Source organism: Manihot esculenta, chromosome 10 (assembly GCF_001659605.2).
Source record: "Manihot esculenta cultivar AM560-2 chromosome 10, M.esculenta_v8, whole genome shotgun sequence".
NCBI classification, from domain to species: Eukaryota; Viridiplantae; Streptophyta; class Magnoliopsida; order Malpighiales; family Euphorbiaceae; genus Manihot; species Manihot esculenta.
In genome coordinates this window covers 29,720,339-29,741,345 of record NC_035170.2, presented here as the reverse complement: position 1 = coordinate 29,741,345, position 21,007 = coordinate 29,720,339, and the positions used below count along the sequence as shown (strand labels likewise).

At 32.6% G+C, this 21,007-nt stretch overlaps 4 protein-coding genes across 14 annotated transcripts; 1 reads left to right on the top strand and 3 right to left on the bottom strand.

The window, feature by feature from the left end:
- Positions 1–260: 260 nt before the first annotated feature.
- Positions 261–10,656, bottom strand: LOC110623947 (transmembrane protein 87B). 6 transcript variants are annotated; one of them, XR_002489353.2, is made up of 7 exons: positions 10,121–10,656; positions 8,393–9,329; positions 8,181–8,276; positions 7,442–7,578; positions 6,754–6,999; positions 3,756–3,811; positions 316–398 (listed from the first exon to the last, which is right to left on the bottom strand). XR_002489353.2 is itself a non-coding variant. In XM_021768975.2 (5 exons), exons 1-5 carry the CDS (start codon positions 10,645–10,647, stop codon positions 6,828–6,830), a joined length of 1,869 nt encoding a protein of 622 aa, XP_021624667.2. In that variant the 5' UTR covers positions 10,648–10,656; the 3' UTR covers positions 6,424–6,827. The 6 variants fall into 6 exon arrangements, 1 of the variants encoding a protein (XP_021624667.2); XR_002489351.2 differs by lacking the exons at positions 316–398; positions 3,756–3,811 and adding exons at positions 5,197–5,333; positions 5,411–5,510; XR_002489354.2 differs by lacking the exon at positions 3,756–3,811 and having other exon boundaries at positions 261–398.
- Positions 10,657–12,888: 2,232 nt separating this feature from the next.
- On the bottom strand, positions 12,889–13,639 carry LOC110624503 (uncharacterized protein At5g64816). 6 transcript variants are annotated; one of them, XM_021769686.2, is made up of 2 exons: positions 13,478–13,639; positions 12,889–13,335 (listed from the first exon to the last, which is right to left on the bottom strand). In XM_021769686.2, the coding sequence occupies exon 2, from the start codon at positions 13,331–13,333 to the stop codon at positions 12,950–12,952; it is 384 nt and encodes a 127-aa protein (XP_021625378.1). In that variant the 5' UTR covers positions 13,334–13,335; positions 13,478–13,639; the 3' UTR covers positions 12,889–12,949. The 6 variants fall into 6 exon arrangements, with proteins under 6 accessions (XP_021625378.1, XP_043816716.1, XP_021625381.1 ...); XM_043960781.1 differs by having other exon boundaries at positions 13,457–13,634; XM_021769689.2 differs by having other exon boundaries at positions 12,889–13,338; positions 13,461–13,634.
- Positions 13,640–13,985: 346 nt separating this feature from the next.
- Positions 13,986–15,571, bottom strand: LOC122724843 (GATA transcription factor 26-like). Its single transcript, XM_043960733.1, has 4 exons — positions 15,532–15,571; positions 15,062–15,340; positions 14,905–14,934; positions 13,986–14,500 (listed from the first exon to the last, which is right to left on the bottom strand). Exons 1-4 carry the CDS (start codon positions 15,569–15,571, stop codon positions 13,986–13,988), a joined length of 864 nt encoding a protein of 287 aa, XP_043816668.1.
- Positions 15,572–19,624: 4,053 nt separating this feature from the next.
- On the top strand, positions 19,625–20,812 carry LOC110624335 (pollen-specific leucine-rich repeat extensin-like protein 3). Its single transcript, XM_021769434.2, has one exon. It carries the CDS (start codon positions 19,625–19,627, stop codon positions 20,810–20,812), a length of 1,188 nt encoding a protein of 395 aa, XP_021625126.2.
- The last annotated feature ends 195 nt before the right edge of the window (positions 20,813–21,007 follow it).

The window sequence follows — 21,007 nt, the reverse complement described above, 5'->3', positions numbered from 1 at the left end:
GCTCTAGCTGGGTCAACATAACATACATCAAGCTGGACTCACATCCGATGAACCAAAACCTAACCTGTGCATGCATCCAAACCATAAACATAAGACCTCCACTAGAGTCCTCATCAAATACTCTAGCGTGGTAAACATCACATGCCACAAGTTTGGTTCAAACTCAACTCAACATTAAAACATTACATACATCATGTACTAAAAAGGGACTAACCAAGTCTTAGGGCCAAGCACAGTACTCATCCATAAACATAACTCTACTTTACGTTACATTTTATTACATTATCTTGCAATACATTATATCAATTTCCATTACATGTCCACACTAAAGCACTAATCTATTACATAAGCATAACATTACCCTTGCCGACTTTCCGAACGCCCTCATACCTGCAAACCTGGGGGTTAGGGGAAAGAGGTGAGCTAAAAAGCCCAGTAAGCAGAACAGGGAAACAGTAATAAATCATATGTTTTCATGGAATGCGTCACAGCACAAATATTTCACATCACGGTTGGACATGACCACCAAAACTCCCTCTGTCTGTAACATATCATAGTGCCCGGCCCTTCGGGCTCCTCAGGACTTCATTATGCCCGGCCCTCAAGGGGCTCCTCAGGACTTCATTAACATATCATAGCTAGGGCTATTGGGGTCGCCTTGGTCCATCCACATCAACAACAATTTATGCAATGCAGCATATTCGTGATTTCTAATGCAAGCAATCTACTACATATACATGGTATTCATGATGCGTGAAACATGCTTAAAACATTTGAGTTAGTTCTACTCACCTCTGGCAGACGCTAGACTGACTCTGCAACAGCTAACTCTGCTGGCCTCCTCGGTCTTTCGGGTCCGATCCTACGCAGGTGGACTCGAATGAGGTGTCAAACACACTCTAAACAACTCATAAACAACTCCCCAAAAACCCCCTAAAACAGCACCAAAACATGCATAGAAAACACCCAAGAAAGGGCTGGACAGGGCACTTTCGGCGGCTGAATGTGCCTTCCAGAGCCGAAAGCCATGCAGGTTCGGCGACAAGTTCGGCGGCCGAAGGTTCTCCCAAATCCGAAAGTCAGGCACTTTTGGGGGCGCTTTCGGCAGCCGAAACCCCTTCCAGAGACGAAACTCATGCATGTTCGGCGGCACCTTCGGCGGCCGAAACTCCCCTCTAGAGCCGAAAGTCCAACTTTCGGGGGCAGGGTTCGGCAGCCAAAACAAGCCACCACAAGTAGGTTCGACGGCCGAAAGTACCTTCGGCGGCCGAACCTAAGTTCTTCCAGAAGGACAGAACTCAACCTTCTCATGCATTACCAGCCTCCAAACCTTCCAAAACAACCCAAAACCTCACATGCTCTCTCCCAAACATGCATACACACTCCCACAAGCATAAACTAGCCTAAACCTTCAACACATCATCACATAAACATACAATGAGTATAAACCCACATAAACCTCAACATGCATATCTACCCATACTCAAGCATTAAAACTTCCTTAAACTTACTTAAAACTTCATTAAACACAAAGGGAAGCAAGGATCTACACTTACCTCTTGAAGATCGAGGGTTGACGCGATCCCTAACTTGGAGATGGGAGGAAACTAGCTCCTTGGGTCTCCAAGTTCCCAAAACTTGATTCAAGCTTTAAAACTCTACAAAACAACCATAAAACTTATAAAAACCTTGGGAGATTGAAGAAAAGTCATGAAATGAACCAAAGGAGGCAAGAACTCACCTGAGCTCGAGAATGGGGAGAAAACTCACCCATTTTCGGTCTGAGGGCCTTTTATAAGTAGCCGGCCAAACCTCCTTCGGTGGCCAAAATTGCCTCCTAAACTTCACCACGTTCGGCGGCCGAACTTGGGGTTCGGCAGCCGAACCTGGTTTCTTCCCTCAAAGCCTTTGGAAGCCTAAAGCACTCCCGAAACACCTCCATGTTCGGCGGCCGAACTTGAGGTTCGGCGGCCGAACCTGGGTCCTTCCTCCGTGGCCTATTCTTTTCAAACTCAATTTCTTTTCCATTTAAAACAATAAAATCATGTGAAAACATTTTAGAAACATATTTTACCCCTCTAGAAGACTCTGGCATCTTCAGAATTCCAGATTCCAACGGAGATTCCGCCGGAAAGTAGGGATTCCGATACCGGAATCTAGCCGGGTATTACATCGACAATTGCAAAAGCCAATGGAAATATCTGATTATTTTCATCAAGCCGTGTTGCACACAATATACACCCACTATATTTACCGTATAGGAACGTACTTTCAACAAAAATTACTGGTCGACAATGCTTGAATCCTTCAATAGATTGACGATAAGCCCAAAACATGCGATCAAATACACGAGAAGTACGATCCAAACGATCGTTTATGTAATGGGGATCATCTTCAATTACGAAGATTGAACCAGGATTGAAGTGGCACACTGCATTCATGTACTTATGGAGCCTTCCATACGATTCATCACATCCACTAAAAATTTTCCTAATTGCAAATTGTTTTGCCTTCTATGTCTTTGAATATGTTGGTTCATATCCAATTTTATCTCTAACTTCTGCCTGAAGTGTTTTTATTTTAATGTGTGACTGTTCTTCTATCATAGGCAAGATAAATTGACATATAAATTTATTATCCAATTGAGGATGGTCTTTTTTAACCATTGGATTAGAATATGTATGCGGCCCATCATACGATACAATTCGCCAAACCTCAGATCTCTCCTTCATTGATGCACGCAGATGTCATTTACAGTTATATTTTTTATATTTGCATTTAATACTATATGTTTTTGTCTTGGTCTCATCAAAACAAAACTTATGATGTCTACGCAAATGATACTCCTTTGCTGCAGCTATGACAGCATCTCTGTTCGGAAAAATTATCCTAACAAAAAACTCTTTATTCGGATTCCAAAACATTTCAGTCGGTGGCTTTGCATAAGGGTCTACACGCATCAATTCAAAATCTATTTTTGAAAATAGGGGTGGATGCACAAGTGGCAAAATAGGATTAGTATACTGAGAAACAACATTATCATCAGCTGATAATAATTCGTCGTCCTCAATCCAACCACTTTCATACTCGTTAATGTCAGAATCAGATAACCTCTCTGAATCAACATATTCATCATCTTCATCAACAACTTCATTGACAATATTATCAACACTATTCAGGTTAAAGTCTTCAGTGCAAAAAGGATTAGTTGCACATTCTATAATTTCATCTTGCTCTTCAATATTCGGACGCAAAATACAGGGTGAATTCTCTAAATCATCAGTATAAGAGGGACCAGCACAATCATCTTTCTGATTTATGTGAATATCTCTAACATCATCGACATAAAAAATTATGCTTTCAGATCCTAGTATACATACGTAATCTAACATCAACTCTACATCGTCATCATTGAGCAGCTGAACTAGTTCAAATTTGTAATTGTTATCACTAATAATTGGTTTTCTATATTTAATCTTGCATATACATTGATTATGGTCTGACAAATTTATACAGCGAACTATTTTCAAAAGAAGATCCTCATAAGTCAACCTTCGTTTCATACGGAAGAAATTGTGCTAACCACCAACATAGTCGTAACCTAATTCGGTTCTAATAACATGATCATCCCATTGTACAATGCCATAAGTCGGACAACTAATTTTTGTGAAATCTAATCCACATTTCAAACATAATAAATATAGAATAAATATTTAATTAACGTTAAAATTTAAGTGCAATATAATTACGCATACCTGTTTGTTGTAATCAATGCGATCTAATAGCCTTAGTTTGAATATTGTCTATCAAACTGCAATATAAATTTTAATTTTATGTTTAGCACCAAAAATATAATATCGTTAAAATAAATACATTATATCTTAAAAATTATCAAATAATAAGAATTATATTACACCACATAAATTGTTAAATAAATATATTAAATAATCTAACTAACCTTCACATATTCTTTCAAATTGAAAGGAGGGTGTATTGAGATTAGAAATGGAAATTGTAATTCAAGTTAAGTAGAGTGGAGGAGAGTAAGAGTTGAAAACTGAGGTGAGTAAGAGTTGAAAACTGAGGTGAGTAAGGGCGGGGCAGGGTATTTATAAATAGAAACATGGCGCCGCTTTAAATGGCGCCAGGCTTATCGAAGACTGCATCCTAGCGCCACTTAAAGTGGCGCCAGAATGCAGTCTTCCAGCAATACCGAGGCATCTTCCAGACTGGAAGACGCCTCGAGACTTAACCATCCTGGCGCCATTCAAAGAGGCGCCAGGTTCAGGTCTTCCACCAGTCCCGGGGTGCGTCTGGAAGACGCCTCGGGACTTAACCATCCTGGCGCCATTCAAAGAGGCGCCAGATTCAAGTCTTCCACCAGTCCCGGGGCGCGTCTGGAAGACGCCTCGGGACTTAACCATCCTGGCGCCATTCAAAGAGGCGCCAGGTTCAGGTCTTCTACCAGTCCCGAGGCGTCGCGCACCCCATGACTGGTACACCTGTCTTTGGCGCCACTTAAAGTGGCGCCAAGCTTCTCTTCATGGCAGAGATTCTCTGCCGTGAAGAGACCCTGACGCCATTATAAGTGGCGCCTCTTCATGGCAGAGATTCTCTGCCATGAAGAGACCCTGGCGCCATTATAAGTGGCGCTAGGTCCTCTATGTCATATTTTATTTTTGCTTTTTATTTTTAAAATATATATATTTTTTTAATTTATTAATGTTGTATTTTTTTTAATTATAATATTTCAAATACAAATTTCAAAATAACTTATAAAATGAATAGAATACTCAAACTTTTTTTTTTCTTTCACATTTATCAAAATAACAAATATAATGCCGTTGTTTTATTAAAAATTTAATATTTTAAATATGTAAATTAAATGGTAATTTTTAATATACTTTAAATTTTTTATGCATTTATAATTAATTACAATTAAATTAACTATATTTTTTATTTTAAATCTTATAATTTAAGATCAATTACCTACATAATATATTTTATACATTTTAATCTAAACCCAATTTTTAAATAATTATTAAATAAAATTTTTACTAATAAATTAACAATAAAAATGTTAATATTAAATATATGTAACACAACAAAATAGACATTTATAAAAAAAACGATATTACAATTTTAAAATATTAACTAATTACATAGATTTTAAAATATTAACTAATTACATAGATTTTAATGTATCTATTTATTTTTATATTTTTCGAATTTGCGCCCTTCACTTGAACGTTTTGCGGATTTAAATGTTCTTCCCCTTCTTTGTTCCAAATAATCATACATATTCGCTTGATAACTGATATGTTCACCTCCTCCTGAAATTAATAAGTCAATAAATATATTGATTAAAATATACATCAAAATTAAATATTAAGCTTAACTAAATACGTACCTCTTAATCTTCTATTCTCTCTTTTACAGAATTCCTTTTGCAAAATAGGAAGACTGGATTGGAGACGCATCTAAGGTACATAATCCAATTTTTCATAAATCTAAAAATAATAATTTACTATATCAGAATAATTTTCTATTTCGGGTTTTGAGCAAATAAAACTTAAAATCTTAAAATAATACAACGGAACAATTTCAATCAAAACATCAACCATTTTTTTATTCCGTATGTTATAGCCAAAACAAATTATTTCTTGCAAATAATAATTAAGACATAAAATATGTTAAAAAAAATTGCTCCGAAAATCTATTCTTAATTTATATATTTTTTCCACATTTTTTTACTCTATTTTTAGCAAATTTACCTCGTAAAACTTTTGGAACAATATAAATATCAGCCATAAATAAATTAAAACAGAAAGAGGAAGAGGATAAAGAAGTTAAAAAATAAATCAACAGGAAAGAAATAAGTAAAAGCAGGATATGAAAACGAGCGTGGCAGAGATGAAATCGAGCAGAGATGAAATCGAGCAGAGATGAAAACGAGCGCAGCATTTATAGGGTGAAGGTGGCGCCTCTTAAAGAGGCGCTAGGATGGGTTGGCGCCTCTTTAAGAGGCGCCAGGATGGTTGGCGCCTCTTTAAGAGGCACCAGGATGGTTGGGTTTTCCCGAGGCACCAGGCTTCCCGATGCGCCAGGGTGAGGCTGGCGCCTCTTTAAGAGGCGCCATCTTGTCTGCGAAGCGTCAGGCCATGCTTGGCGCCTCTTTGATAGGCGCCAAGACTTCATCTGGCGCTTCTTTGAGAAGCGCCAAGGCCTGGCGCATTTCAAAGAGGCGCCAAAAGAGGCAAGCGAATCCCAAATTGGCAAATAAAAATTTGCCAACCCCAAATCCACAAATAAAACTTTTCCCGCCCCTAATTTTGCAAAAAGCCCGCTCACTGCCAAAATAACAAACAGTACTAAACTACTAGCTGCTCAATTATGTTGCAAATAAGAAAAAACCCATTAATAGAACAAACAAAAGATTTTTTTTTTTTAAAGAAAAAAAAAGTATTATTAACTATGATACAAGCCATAGATGGGGCATTAAAATTGATCAACTCTTCCTTTCGACAATTTTTCATGTGCTACTCTAGAAGTTTTAAAGTATCCATTTCCCAACTCACATTTTGATCATTGATATACTTACACAGTAATCACAAAACTAATGCTGTGAAGAAATACAAGAAAGAAACCTGGCAGTTTTTTTTTTCACCCGGAGATTTAGTAGAATCGCATTATGTCAAAATTTTAAACATCTGCAGGCCTAGTAGAAGTATATCTAGAATAACAGGTAATCACCTTTTTGAGCTCAAATTGACAGGAGTTGTTTAGTACTGCTGAATGAGATTACTGAAAAAATATGCTTCAGATAATCATTCTCTTTTATCCTCTTCTGTTCCATTCTCTTGATCAAAGCCATCTGTGGTCCCAACATTCTTTTGTTTCTTCTCAACTAAATTTATGTCACCATCTGTTTTTTGCCTAGTTAGATAATGAGCTTCTTCATCATCAGATTCCTCTCCTACTTCTTCTGAGTAGGCATACCTGTGGAATTTGGCAGACGACATCAGCATAAACAGGTGGCAAACGGACATAATGTTGTGATATGGTTTAGGTGAAAATTGGCCATCTCCTCTCAGAGATGAGGGAAAGAATAAAAATTAGAACCCAACCCCTGCTCAAATGAGATTAGCTATTATGATTAATGAAGATTATTTCCTTTTTAAATATTATCAAAGTATATTTTTTATGAAAAGTTTGCAGCACATACTACAAATCACTTATATCAAAAGAATTTCAACCACCTTCTCCATAGTAATAGACCTCCTTCCTCTTAGCTAACTCATTCATAGTTCAGTTTATGTCCACACTCAATATTATATTTTCTTTCCTAAATAGAATTCTCATCAGCAGAAAAAAAATGCTAATACATATTCATTTTCTAATGAACAACATTAAATTGAAGAACTTCCAGCTTATACTATACCGTTGAGAGCTTTGTGATGGAGCCCAGAGATAGCAAATGACACAAAGCAAGGCAAATGCAAGAATGTCCCAAAATGCAGTAATGATCCAAGCAGTTTGCCACCGCTCATTAAATGGATCTGTTGCTTTGAAATAAACCTAAAACAAAGCAAATCAGATTCAGAACAAATTAAACAAACCATAGTCACAGGCATAATAATTGAAGATCAAATTATATGCATTTTGTTTACAAGGAAAAACAAAAGAAACAACAAGGTTGCATTTTGTTATCAACTATCTTTGAGAATCTTCTTCCAACTTCAGTAGAAATAAGATATTCAGCATGAATGCTATCAATGTCTCAATATCTAACTAAGGGTAAAAGCTCATTGATGCTTTAACAATTGTAAGTGGTCCTAAGTTATGCTCAATCAGCAAATAATAGGTATGAGGGGTTCTTTTTATCAACATTCAAGAGGAAAGTCATGTATTGCATACTTCAATTTATTTCCAGACAAAACTATTATGCTTGAAGTTTTCAATTCCAATACAAGCACGTTACTAGAAATCTAGAAAAGAAAAGATAAAGATTATCTTTTGACTGGTAAAATAGAAATATACTTTACATCCATGTTGCAAGACAACCCATGCGGATCTGTTTGGATTTTTCCATCATTTATGATTCCCAAATAGTAAACAAAGAATACAAGTAAATGTAATAAATTTGAACAGAAGCCAATGTGCTCTTTCCCACATCATACCTCATAGGTTATCCAAGCAACAGAAGCTATAACTGCCACAGCTAATGCATTTGAGAACTTCCTATATATATCCAACTTGACAGAACTTCTTTTTGCCTGCACAAGTATAATTTTGGCATCCAAAAGTAAGAAAGTAGGAAAAATAAGAAGCACTAATAATAGCAAAACATTAAGATTATAAACAGAAATAGATGGTCACTACAACTTAATACCTGTAGCTGCTCCAATGTCCTAGAAAGAGATGTAAATATCCACAGTATCAAAAATGCATCCAGGAAAGCGTTAGGAAGGACTAGAAACAATCTTGCTCTTCCTGATATGTCATTAATACTCCCCACATACTCGGTAATATCAAGCAACTCAGATGCCAAAAAATACGTAGATCCAAGTAGAAGAACCTTTGAGGTAAGACCACCAAGTGTAGGCCGCACAACACCATAACCCATTGAAATTGAGAGTATAAGAAGACGAGAAAAAGTTTTCCTTACGGCTCCAACTGTCACAACCCAAGTTGTAATTGCAACTGGCCTTGTTCCTGTGCTGTTAAAATTTGCATACTCTGAATACCAAAGAATCATCTCAAACAATCCCAGGGCAATAACAGCTGTGACGCAATGCTGAAGTTGCAATATGTCCTTCCAAAACCTCATGTACTGGGTGAACCAAATAACACTAAGCAGAAGATATGCAAGAGACATGAGCACATAAAATTTCATTAAAGGGGCCATCCTACCAGGCAAATAACCACCAGGATTCTTCCAAACTGTCTTACCACTCATTATTAGTTCCTTCAGTTTTGGATCACATGTGATGAAGAATAAGTTATACATTCCAGTTCTCGTGATATTAACATACTCATCTCGTATATTTGTAGATAAGTAGTTACCACTGAATTGTACATTCAAAACAATAGGCCATTTTGTGTCTGTCGCTGAAGGTATCCTAATGATTTCACCTTGGTTGCAACCTTCCAGCTTAGCAAGATCAGGGGTGCAACAAATTGATCTTTGTCCACCATAAGCAGAACCACCAATGTTATTCCGGTCAGCTGTCTCAAAAATCACAACCTGTACCAATCCCGTACTATGTTCCATTTCTGAATGCTCATCGGCAGCAGCCTTGGTCCTCCAAAACGTGATATCCCTAAACCTGTTTCAATTGCATTTATACGATAGTGAACTTTCATCAGAAAGTCAGAAATGTAAAATTCAACAAGCAGGAGTACAAGAACAAAAATGGACGAAATGGTATGATCTTTAATACATATTATATATTACCAGGATCAGAAACACTATTAAATCCAGGGATGAATACACACAACAATCTGAGAATCAGTAATATCAATCTCTCTCTCTCTCTCTCTCTTTCTGTGCCAGCACATCCTACTCACTGCTTAAAATTTACATTTTTAAGAGAGCTAAACTCAATAATTTTTTCATGCACTACTAATGCCGCTTACTTAGGCTTTATTTTCATATTTTACACTGTTGATTTTGCAGCTAATAGGGAATTAAATTATAGCAATTTGAGAAAAAAATATATAGCAAGCAGCAGCCTTGTGAACTCACATAAATTTATCTTCCATTATATAACTTTACTAGAATCAGAAAGCTAAGGGTCATTTTTTTAAAAAAAATTATAGTATAATATTTGGCCAAAATATTTAGAATGGAGTAGTTTCAAAAACCTTATGCTTTAGATTCCTCAGCTTTCATGGCACCAAAATTCGATTGTCAACCTCAGATCTCATGTTGCTATCTTCAAGTTAGTTATAATTTCGAGCAAAACCCAATGCTTCTCGAAACCCAAAACCCACAAATATTTTCATCATAGAATGCAACATTAGATCCAATCAAAAGAATTCCAACAGAAAAATCCGCCCCGCAACATTTCCTTCAAATCCCACATTTTCTGACGATTCAGAAGGAATTGACAGTTACCTGATATAAGAACGGCCATTTGGTGCGGAAGAATCAGAGGCGACAATGCCTTCGCTGCCACCGGAAAGGAGGTAAGCATTTCCAACTTCATTGAAGGGTTCTTTGGCATAGATGTGGATGGAGGCATTGGAGAGATTTACTGTTGAAGATAAGAAAAAGAATGAGCAAGTGATAATGAGAACGGGATAAGATCTACTTCTTTGAGCTGCGAAATCCATGGTCACAGAGAGAGGCAGAGAGAGAGAGGAAGAAGGAGATGTTAGCGGCGGAATAGAGGGGAATAGATTCTGAGATGCAGGTGGTGGTGGCGGTGGGTCGGAGGGAAGAAGCAGGAGGGAGTGTAAGAGAAGCAAAAATCGCTGCCGATGGGAAGAGCGAAAATGGGATTTTACGCGCCAACAAGGACGTGAGCGTCCTGAATTAGTCTCTGATTTTTCCTTTTTCTTTTTATAAAGAAAATTAAGAAAATCATTATTTGTTGACCTAATAATTTCTTTTACATGAATTAGACTAATAGTTTTCCTCATTATGAAAATGTGATATTAAGAATTATTTTCGGGCATAATATTAAGGTTTTTTTATGAAAAATAATTTATTATAAAAAATTTTTAAAATAGAATATACTGTTTTTGAAAATGTTGAGAAATTAAAGAAAATCATTTACAATATTTAATTCCCACCAGAAAAGTTAAAAAAATTCTTTTGATTTATAATCCTATAAAAATATTTAAACTAATGAATGTTATTTTTTACCATATAGTATTCAATATATAGAAAAAAAATATAAATAACAAATAAATTATAATCATTACTATCAATAATATTTAGAGATAAATAAATACATTCTCATAATATTTTGTCAAACTAAAATGGCTCAAATTTTTTATAATTAAAAAAAATATTTTTTATTAATTAATTTCTCTAAATATTAAAATATAAAATAATTTTAATGAATAAATTTTCAGACGAATAGTCATAATATAATAAAAAGTCAAACTATTTTTTTTTTCATTGAATAATATTAGAGCAATGAATAAGTTTATAACATAAAATACATTTAGCCTCCGTTTAGCGGAATTCATTTTATAAGAAAAGATTTCAAATGATTCATTTTATAAGAAAAGATTTCAAATGATTTTTATCCAAATCAAAAATTTTATAAAAATTTAATTTAATTAAATTTTAAAAATTTTATAAGAATTTAATTTAATTAAATTCTTTTTTTATTGTGTTATATGAAGTGGAGTAGTGATGTAAGTTGATTGCTCACATAATATTAGATGCAAAGATTTTTAGTTTCAAGTAATTATCATCATCAACTTTCTCTGAACAATGAAAATGATAATATATCCTTAGTATAATGACAAATAAAATTGACAATTTTAAATTATTTTTCTTAAATCATGAAATTACTAAAAAGCTAAAAATTTGCTATTTAACTAATTCTTGGAGTTCCTTAACTTTTATTTAATATTTAAAATTTGTAGAAGCAGAAGCATCATAAGAATCCTTTTACTTAGGATTCTCATTTAGAAATCTGATAAATCCAATGCTCATGTACTGCTCACTAGAACTTGCTAACCCAAGAAAAGAGGTTGGCATCTACCTTACTGAGCTTGGATTTTAGATCCCACTTTTCACATCATAGTCTACAAGTGCAAAACTTGTTTGAAGATTCCCCAAAATGAGATTTCATCAACTCTTTTCACTGATGGATTGCAAATGAGAGAAGATAGAGATGAAGGTGGAGTGTTTTCATAAGTTCTTCCTACTTGCTTAGTAGGCTTGTAGATTACTGGCAAATTGCTTGCCTCAAAGATGAGATGGATTGGAAACAAAAGAACGATGAAGGTGTGCAGATTTTTCATAAGCTCATGCCTAAATGGCTGGGAACTTAGGAGGAATATGCTTACCTGTGAGATAAAAATACATATTGTATAAACAAGAAAAATCATTTATATCCAGATCCAGCAACTTCAACTCCCATAACAGAAGTTCTACGCTCCAATAAAGGGAGGAAAAACACGACTGTTGAAATTGCCAGTAGCTAAAAACTGGAGAGATCACTGAGTATCTATGGAAAAGATCACCAATGGAATCTAATGAAGATTAAAGCTTTAAGAAGAAAACGGAAAGAGAACTTGATATCATAATTGCAATACCACTATCTAAACTAATCCTACCTTGAAACATGTTTCATAACAGAATGAACTTTGACTGGTGCCTGCCTTAGCTTTGAGTATACTACGGATCTGCTTGGCATCATTAGTCTTGATGTCGCATGCCTTAATTAAAGGCAATTAGCACCTTTGGGTGCATCTCTCAACAAGGGTAAATACCCAAGTTCAAGTCCCACATTTCCCTCTATTTTTTTACTGAAAAGAGACAATTTAACTTGTTCTGGTCACAAGAACTCCTAAAAAACTCAATAAAGTTCCTCTGTAAATGCATTGCAAAAACATCTAAGAAGGTATTTACTTGGACAAATTTCCAACCTCAGTGCTAAGTATACACTCAAAAACTATTCAATATTCAGAGGCATGAGAACCTAAAAGAATCAATTTGAGCATGATAAGAGTTCATAAAGATAGCTAGAATGTGAAGAAATCTACAGTTTAAACAACAAAAGAAACATAAGAAACTCTGAGCTGATCCACTCAATCATCAATATGTATAATAGAATCAAACGAATTTCTATTTCAAGCAGAAAATGGTCAAATTGAAATGGACTAACATAGTCAGTGTTGATCATCAACTTACCAAAGAAATAGAAAAACACAAATTTATTGCAAATAAGATGTCAAATAAATTACAATTACATGAAATTCTTCAAGGAGTAACAGAGGAATTAGACAGCCTAAGGCACTCATTTTGGCACCTCCTTAAACAGACATCATTCCAATTGGGTACTTGATGTTGATTAACACAAACAGTTCTTGCACAAGCATCAGCACAAGCATCAAGCTCAGAAACACCACAAACAGTGACACAAGAATCAACAGTTGGGTCTTTAGATAAAGCACCAACCTTTTTTAACATCCGTTTTGAAGTGCATACCCTTTCACAAACAAAATTTTCATCAGCGCTTTTTTCACGGCCTCCAGCACTCCTTAACCTTTGCTCTTCAGCCCTCTTCTTGTTCATCCTCAAAGCTTGCCCTGCAATTAAGGCTGGTATTGCTGCACCTAACAGAGGCCACCATGGATCCACCATTGCTGCTTCACAAACAAAGCAATTGATCAACACTTAACCATTCAAAAGAAAATCCAGTAAATTCATGAATTTTGATCATTGACAACAGAAAAATGAGGAACATTAGTTGAAGAAGATAATCACTGACTGAAATACGCAACGTACCCAAGCAGTAGCCGCGGCCGTGGCGGCGTTGCGGGCGACGTAGGAGGAAGTAGCGTTGGCGGCGGTGGGAGCAAAAGGGCTAATGGTCTATGGAGAATGAAGAGAGGGGTAAAGTCGGCGTCGTATCAATTTTATCTCCCGACTTTTTCTCTTCCAACGTTTATTTAGCTGATTTATTTGATATAAAAGTTTAAAATTTTATAATTATAGTTAAAATTTTTAATTTTTGTATGATAAAACTCAATTTTTAAATATATTTTAATTATAATTAATTTTTAAAAATATTGATTTAAATATAAAAGTATAAAAATTTTCAATTATTTTTATTTGAAATTAAAAGTTTTTGCTATAATTTTTTTAAAAATGAGAAATTTAATTATTTTTCATTTCAAAAGAAATAAATTTTTTATAAGATTTCATTTGCATTCTTTTTTTTTTATAGAATGAATCTACCAAATGATGGATAAAGTAAAAGAAATAAAACAGAAAGAAGAACAAAGCCTGCTACTTACATGGATGATGAGGATCTAATTTGAGAATCATTCAAACCAGAATCCTTGATATCTACTAGAGAAATTTTAACATCCAGAAGAGAGGAGGTTGTCTCATGAGGAGGTACTGGTGGTGCAACTTCTGCGGGAGAAGCAGTAGGAGCAGCAGTGTTGGGATTGAGAAGAGAGCTCTTCCAACCAGAGTCCTTGATATCCACTAGAGAAGGTTTAACATCCACAAGAGAGAAGAATGTCTCATGAGCTGGTGGTGGGGCAATTTCTGTGGAAGAAGCAGCAGTGTTGGGTTTGAGAAGAAAGCTTCCAAGACCAATTTCATTGCGGGATACTCGCAGGTGATTTGAATTATAGATGAGAATATCATCTTCATTTTCAGACGAGATCAAAGGATCATGCACCAAAATATTGCGAAGCTCTCTCTGGAATCTTTCAATGGGTGTAAGACTGCGTTGAACATATAAAGACCTCTTTCTTGATGGTATGCATGATTTCCAGAAGCTTTCCTGGATTCCACCTGCAAACAATAACAAACAACTATACAGATTCACCGAGAGTATTTGAGACTAAAAATATCAAATTTTCTAATGACCATTGAGTTTTCTGCCCTAAAAATATCAAATTTTCTAATGACCATTGGGTTTTCTGCCCTGAGGTAAAACCAGACTTCTGGGGAAGACTCAGCCAACCCACCAGGCCTTTATCGTAAGCAAACCAGTCCATACAGAGCGCTCCAGTCTAGTAACATGAAGTAGGCCGGATCAAGCACTCGTGCAGGCCCATCTTTTGAAAGTCTAGTTCGATGACGTGACAAGGGTAGGGAGGACAGACCCAGTCACTTTACAACAGCTCGCATACGCACGGAAAAGCAATTAAATGGTTATCTGGCATATAGAGAAATAATGACATATCTATACATACGGTTCTGATTGACAGAAACCGGTGGCGTCGCTATAGAGAAACATTTAGACGTAGGGAAAGGGATAAAAGGAGGTACGACTTCTTTTCCATTTAAACTCACACATCACTGTAAACCCTATTTTTTTAATCTCAAAACATCATTTTGAATGGTAATTACCTAGACTTTCGGCTGCATTCTCTTCATTTCCAATGAAGCTGCAGGAGCTCAGAGAACAAGATATTGCAGATTGTGTAGAATCATCATCATCAGAAGAAGAGTAGTTTTCTTCAGTTTTGAAACTGCATTTGGAGATAGTTCTTAGCCTTTTAGCAAGTGGTTGCCCTTGGGCATGCTTAGGTGTATAGTTTGCAAGAGTTCCTCTAATCCTGTACCTTGATCCACAGGCATTGCATAACACTGGTTTCTCTGGTGGCCCATTTCTCCATAGTGGAGTGCCTGTTCCAATTTGGTTCTATGCATTTTAGATAAAAAGGAAATAAATCTTAAAACTAAAATTTATATATTCTGATTAATTTAAATTGGTAAAATACTTATACCTAAAGTTCGAAGGGTAAGTGTTATTTACTTATATTATTTTATAACTTTTTTTTTTTATAAAATCATTCAGGATAGTGAAGAAGGCTTACTATGAGTGCCACAGTGGTAACAAGGTCCTTGCTTTCCCATATTGATTTATTTCTTAAAGATTAATCCAACTTCAAATTTGCTCCAAAATCTCTAGCCAATAAAGACATAGACAATTCCAAATGAAGCTGCAAGAAAAACAAAAATCAAGGGAAAAAAACATAATAAAATTTTTATCCTAAAATTCCAATTCCAATTAAATAAATAAAAAATAAACTATTTCTCTAATATTGGTTGAACATTGGATTTAAAACTAAAAAAAAAAATAAAAAGTCTCAGATTTTTCTAGTGAAAATATAACTTAAAAAGTAAATTTAATAGAAATTAATTTTAGATTTTATTGTAAATTTGAACCGAATCTAATTTGTATTATCTACGTCCGATAGAGATTTCCGATAACTTTTAAAAATGAAATTTTAAGACGCACGACTTTTAAAAGTGTGACGAACATTGCAGGCCTATTATAAAATTCAAGATAAAAATTTTACTATTTAGAAAGTAAATTTTATATTTTAATTATTTTTTTACATATTAGAATTTTTTTTTTATTATAAATAGTCTTTCTTTAACTATCTGAGATTCACTTTTCAATTTATAAAAAATTTTTAATAAGATTTTTCGCTTTCTAACCTATTGTTTCTCTTACATCGTCTTTAATCAAACGAAATTGATTAAAACTCTCAACGGAATCTAATCAGTCGGTCCTTTATAAAAAAATGTTGTAATTATTTAGCATACTTTAATTGAGTGGCAGAAGGTCTGATAGAATCAGATTCAAATCTCCACTACTTTAATTCTTATAAAAAAAAAAAAGTAAAAAATACCTTCACAATAGTCGTATGAAGTTTATAAAGAAGATGCCATCCATCAAAATCATAGGAGTCTTGATGCTCATAGCAGGAATTCTGAGCTCGATCAAGAAAGAAGCAAGAAGATACAGATTCTTTAAGTTTTTTAACTGCAAAACTCTACTAGATGAAGTGATTAGTGGAGATGGGTTTTGTTAGGGGTGAAATTTTACAAGGTGCCATAGGGTTAATGAGGAACTGATGGGATTTTTATTATGCAATATTGTTATAGATTATATTTAATAGAAAACTCTTGCTAAATCACAATTATGAAATTGGGATTTGATTCATTGATTTAATTTCTAGTGGTGAGTCTAATATGGAGATAACAACTATGCTATTATCAATGTTTTGATGAAAAAATTAAATTTTTATATCTAATCATGGAAATTTCTTACAATTATTTTGATAACCCATTTCCTTTTTTAAATTGTCTATAAATTATAATTTGTTTATTAAAATCGTTTAATTATTATTTCTTACATTTATGCTTATAAAATGTTTTTCATATTATAAAAATTAAATTTTTATAATTAATTACATTAAAAAAAATTAACTTGTGTTATTATTATAATATTTTTTATTTTTATTAATTACTTAAAAATAATAATTTATATTATCCCAAATCAACATGTCTTATAATTAGAGTCCACATATTCGCTCGGTTCGATTCAAAATAAAATTGAATCAAATAAACTGAAATTTGAAATTTTGATATTTATAAAAATCAAACCGATTCGATTTTAATCAAAAATCAAATCGAACCAAATAAATCTTATTCAATTCGATTCAGTTTAGTTTGATCGGTCTCAATTTTTAATAAATTTTTTATTTTTTATATTTTATTTTTAGCATTTTAAAATTTAATTAAAATATTTTAACCTTAATATATCTAACATCTCTATATTATTGAAAATAATATATTATTATCACTAATCAGTTCGATTCGATTTTTTTAATTTTTTTTATTAAAATCGAACCGAACTGAAATAACTAAAATTTTTAAAATTAAAAATTAAATCGAACTAAAATAAATAAAAAAATTAAATTAAAATTTTAAATTAATTTAATTTAATTAATTTTTTCAATTTAAATCCAATATTCATCCCCTCCTTATAACAATGTTTTTTAAAAATTAACAGTTTAAAAAGTACTTATGGTTAAGAGTAAGGAAGACAGAATAAGTATCTTAAAAAAATTAAATTTTAATTATTTTGATATTTTTAAAAATAAATTATATTAAATATAATTTTAAATATTTCATAACTAATTAAATTTACTCATCTTAGCACTCGAAAAGCAATGTCAATAGTGATAAAATAAATTATTATTTCTAAATTATTGATAAAATAAAAATATAAAATTAATAATTAAATACAATTAATAATGACAACTTAACTGCCTAAAGTTATGAAACTATATTTTCAATAAAAAAACTCTTATAAAAATTTAATTTTATAATTAATTAAAAAAATTCAAAACCTTATAAAAATTCACAATTCCATCCTAAATTTTAAAAATTATCATATAAAATTTTAAATTATTATTAATTTTACTTAAATTATAATTAATATAATAAAATATATTTAATAACATAATAATTTTATTAATCTCTAACTGCATGGATAATTATAGAATATTTTGAAAAGATATAAAAATTATGATTTAATTGACAATAAAATTAAAATAAAGTGGAACTGTAATTTTTTTTTTTTTAAAATAGTCTTTTTATGATTTAACTTTAAATTTTAATACCTAGCATATAATTCCAATAAAAATACCAAAACAAGATATATATATTAAAAATATACTAATAATATAAAATTAATTATTAAATAATTTTTTTTCTAATTTATTAAAGCCATATTTATCGTTGAAAAAATTTCCAAAAAAAATTTCTATACTGTACAAAAAATTTCCAAACTGTACAAAAATTTACAAATCCGTCCTAAAATTTAAAATTTGTCAACGGAAGATCTGAATTTTTAAATTATTACTAACTATACCAATGGCAGATTGATAAAGTTAAAATATATAGAAAAAAATTTTAATGAATTTTTTAATTTTATAAAATATATTAAAATATAAAGTTTTAAAAAATTTATTGATTAATTTTTCCCTTAATTTTAGCGATTTTATTATTTAATTTATAAAATTTTAAAAATTTATTAATTAATTTCTTAAATTTTTAAAAAATTTACTAATTAGTCTAATATAATAAGTATTTTACATTTTTTTATAATATTTAATGGTTAAATTTAATGAATGACTAATTAATAATTTTTTAAAATATTAAAATAATTTTAATATATTTTTGAAAATAGAAATTAATTAATAAATTTTTTTATATAATAAAAATTAAATAATAATTTTTTTAAAATATATTTAGTAATGTGGCAATTTTATTAACCACTGCCGACAGAAATAACTATAGGGTATATTTTGAAGAGATATAAAAATCATGACTTAATTGGAAATGAAATTAATATAAAGTAGAATCATAAATTTTTTTTTAAAAAAAATACTATTTTTAAACACAATTCTATTAAATTCATGATTTTAAAGTTTTGTTTAAAAATAATTTTTTAAATTTGTATTTTTAAAATTATATTTTTTTTTTTTTTGAAATAGGGGTTGGGGGAGTCGAACCTTAGCCTTAGACCTTTTAAGGCTATAGGATGCACTTTCCACCAGGCTAAGCCTTGGAGTGCATATATTTAAAAGTATATTTAAAAATTTATAAGTATATTTTTAAAATTATGTATAAAAGTATATTTTTTTAAAATTTATATATTTAAAATATATATATTTTTAAAATTTAGGTGTTTAAAATTAATTTTTTTAAAATTTAAATATTTATTAAATTATGATTAAAATTGAATCGTCTGATAGATAAAAATATTAAAATATAAGTATGTAAATATATGTTTTGCAAAAAAATATTTATTTTTACTTTCCTAATTCAACCACAAGAATGAATAAAAAAAAATCCATATTACTATATTTTCCTATTATTGAGTGCTTTTATATTAATGTCAATTGTATCATAAATAGAAATTAAAAATCATAAATAGAAATTAAAATCCAATCATTCAACAACAGATATAAAAAATAATAATAATTCTATATTTTTTAAATAAATTAATTATACCAATAGAAATTGAAAGATTTATTTTCTATGCTTTGGAGGATGGTGCACCTATATTTAAACCATGCAATGTAACAATTTCTTAAACAAATTAAAACAATGACAACAATTAGCATAATTCCATTTTGCATAGTCGTTTTTGCTCTTTGTCTCGTTGATGCCAAATTGGATGAGGGGGCTTATTCAAGAGATGGGAGTTTTAAAATGTTTTCTAAGGGTTTTGTTCCTCCATCCGGGCAATCTCCACCAATTCATAATCCTCCACCACTTAGTCATTTTGAAAAGTTTGATAAGGGCAATGTTCCTCCATCTGGACAAAGTCCACCTATTCATAATCCTTCGCTAAGAGATGAGAGTTTTAGAATGCTTTCCAAAAGCTTTGTTCCTCCATCGGGACAATCTCCACCGATTCATAATCCTCCACCACTTGGTCATTTTAGGATGTTACCTAAGGGCAATATTCCTCCATCTGGAGGAAATCCACCTATTCATAATCCTCCGCCACCAGCATTAAGAGATGAGAGTTTCAGAATGCTTTCTAAGGGCTTTGTTCCTCCATCTGGACAATCTCCACCGATTCATAATCCTCCACCACTTGGTCATTTTAGGATGTTACCTAAGGGCAATGTTCCTCCATCTGGAGGAAATCCACCTATTCATAATCCTCCGCCGCCAGCATTAAGAGATGAGAGTTTCAGAATGCTTTCTAAGGGCTTTGTTCCTCCATCTGGACAATCTCCACCGATTCATAATCCTCCACCACTTGGTCATTTTGGGATGTTACCTAAGGGCAATGTTCCTCCATCTGGAGGAAATCCACCTATTCATAATCCTCCGCCACCAGCATTAAGAGATGAGAGTTTTAGAATGCTTTCTAAGGGCTTTGTTCCTCCATCTGGACAATCTCCACCGATTCATAATCCTCCACTATTTGGTCATTTTGGGATGTTACCTAAGGGCAATGTTCCTCCATCTGGAGGAAATCCACCTATTCATAATCCTCCGCCACCAGCATTAAGAGATGAGAGTTTTAGAATGCTTTCTAAGGGTTTTGTTCCTCCATCTGGACAATCTGGACAATCTCCACCGATTCATAATCCTCCACCACTTGGTCATTTTGGGATGTTACCTAAGGGCAATGTTCCTCCATCTGGAGGAAATCCACCTATTCATAATCCTCCGCCACCAGCATTAAGAGATGAGAGTTTTAGAATGCTTTCTAAGGGTTTTGTTCCTCCATCTGGACAATCTCCGCCTATTCATAATCCTCCACCACTTAATCATTAGGAAATGTTGCCCAAGGGATATGTTCCTCCATCTGGACATAGTCCACCTATTCATAACCCTCCGTTGTCATTATGATTAAGAGATTAGTGTTTCTGGATACTCTTTAAGAGCTCTATCTTTCTGTCTAGACAATTATAATAATACTAGCTACAATAAAATAGACATTTGAGACTTGACATGCTACTAAAAAATAAG

Coding starts and splice junctions, on each gene's coding strand:
- LOC110623947 (XM_021768975.2), bottom strand. CDS start 10,647: ATGAGGAAAACTATTAGTCTAATTCATGTAAAAGAAATTATTAGGTCA. Junction 9,330..10,120: donor AATGGCCGTTCTTATATCAG/GTAACTGTCAAT, acceptor CAATTGAAACAG/GTTTAGGGATATCACGTTTT. Junction 8,277..8,392: donor GGACATTGGAGCAGCTACAG/GTATTAAGTTGT, acceptor ATACTTGTGCAG/GCAAAAAGAAGTTCTGTCAA.
- LOC110624503 (XM_021769686.2), bottom strand. CDS start 13,333: ATGGTGGATCCATGGTGGCCTCTGTTAGGTGCAGCAATACCAGCCTTA.
- LOC122724843 (XM_043960733.1), bottom strand. CDS start 15,571: ATGGGAAAGCAAGGACCTTGTTACCACTGTGGCACTCATA. Junction 15,341..15,531: donor TTACCACTGTGGCACTCATA/GTAAGCCTTCTT, acceptor AAATTGGAACAG/GCACTCCACTATGGAGAAAT. Junction 14,501..14,904: donor GGTTTCTGTCAATCAGAACC/GTATGTATAGAT, acceptor TATTGTTTGCAG/GTGGAATCCAGGAAAGCTTC.
- LOC110624335 (XM_021769434.2), top strand. CDS start 19,625: ATGACAACAATTAGCATAATTCCATTTTGCATAGTCGTTTTTGCTCTT.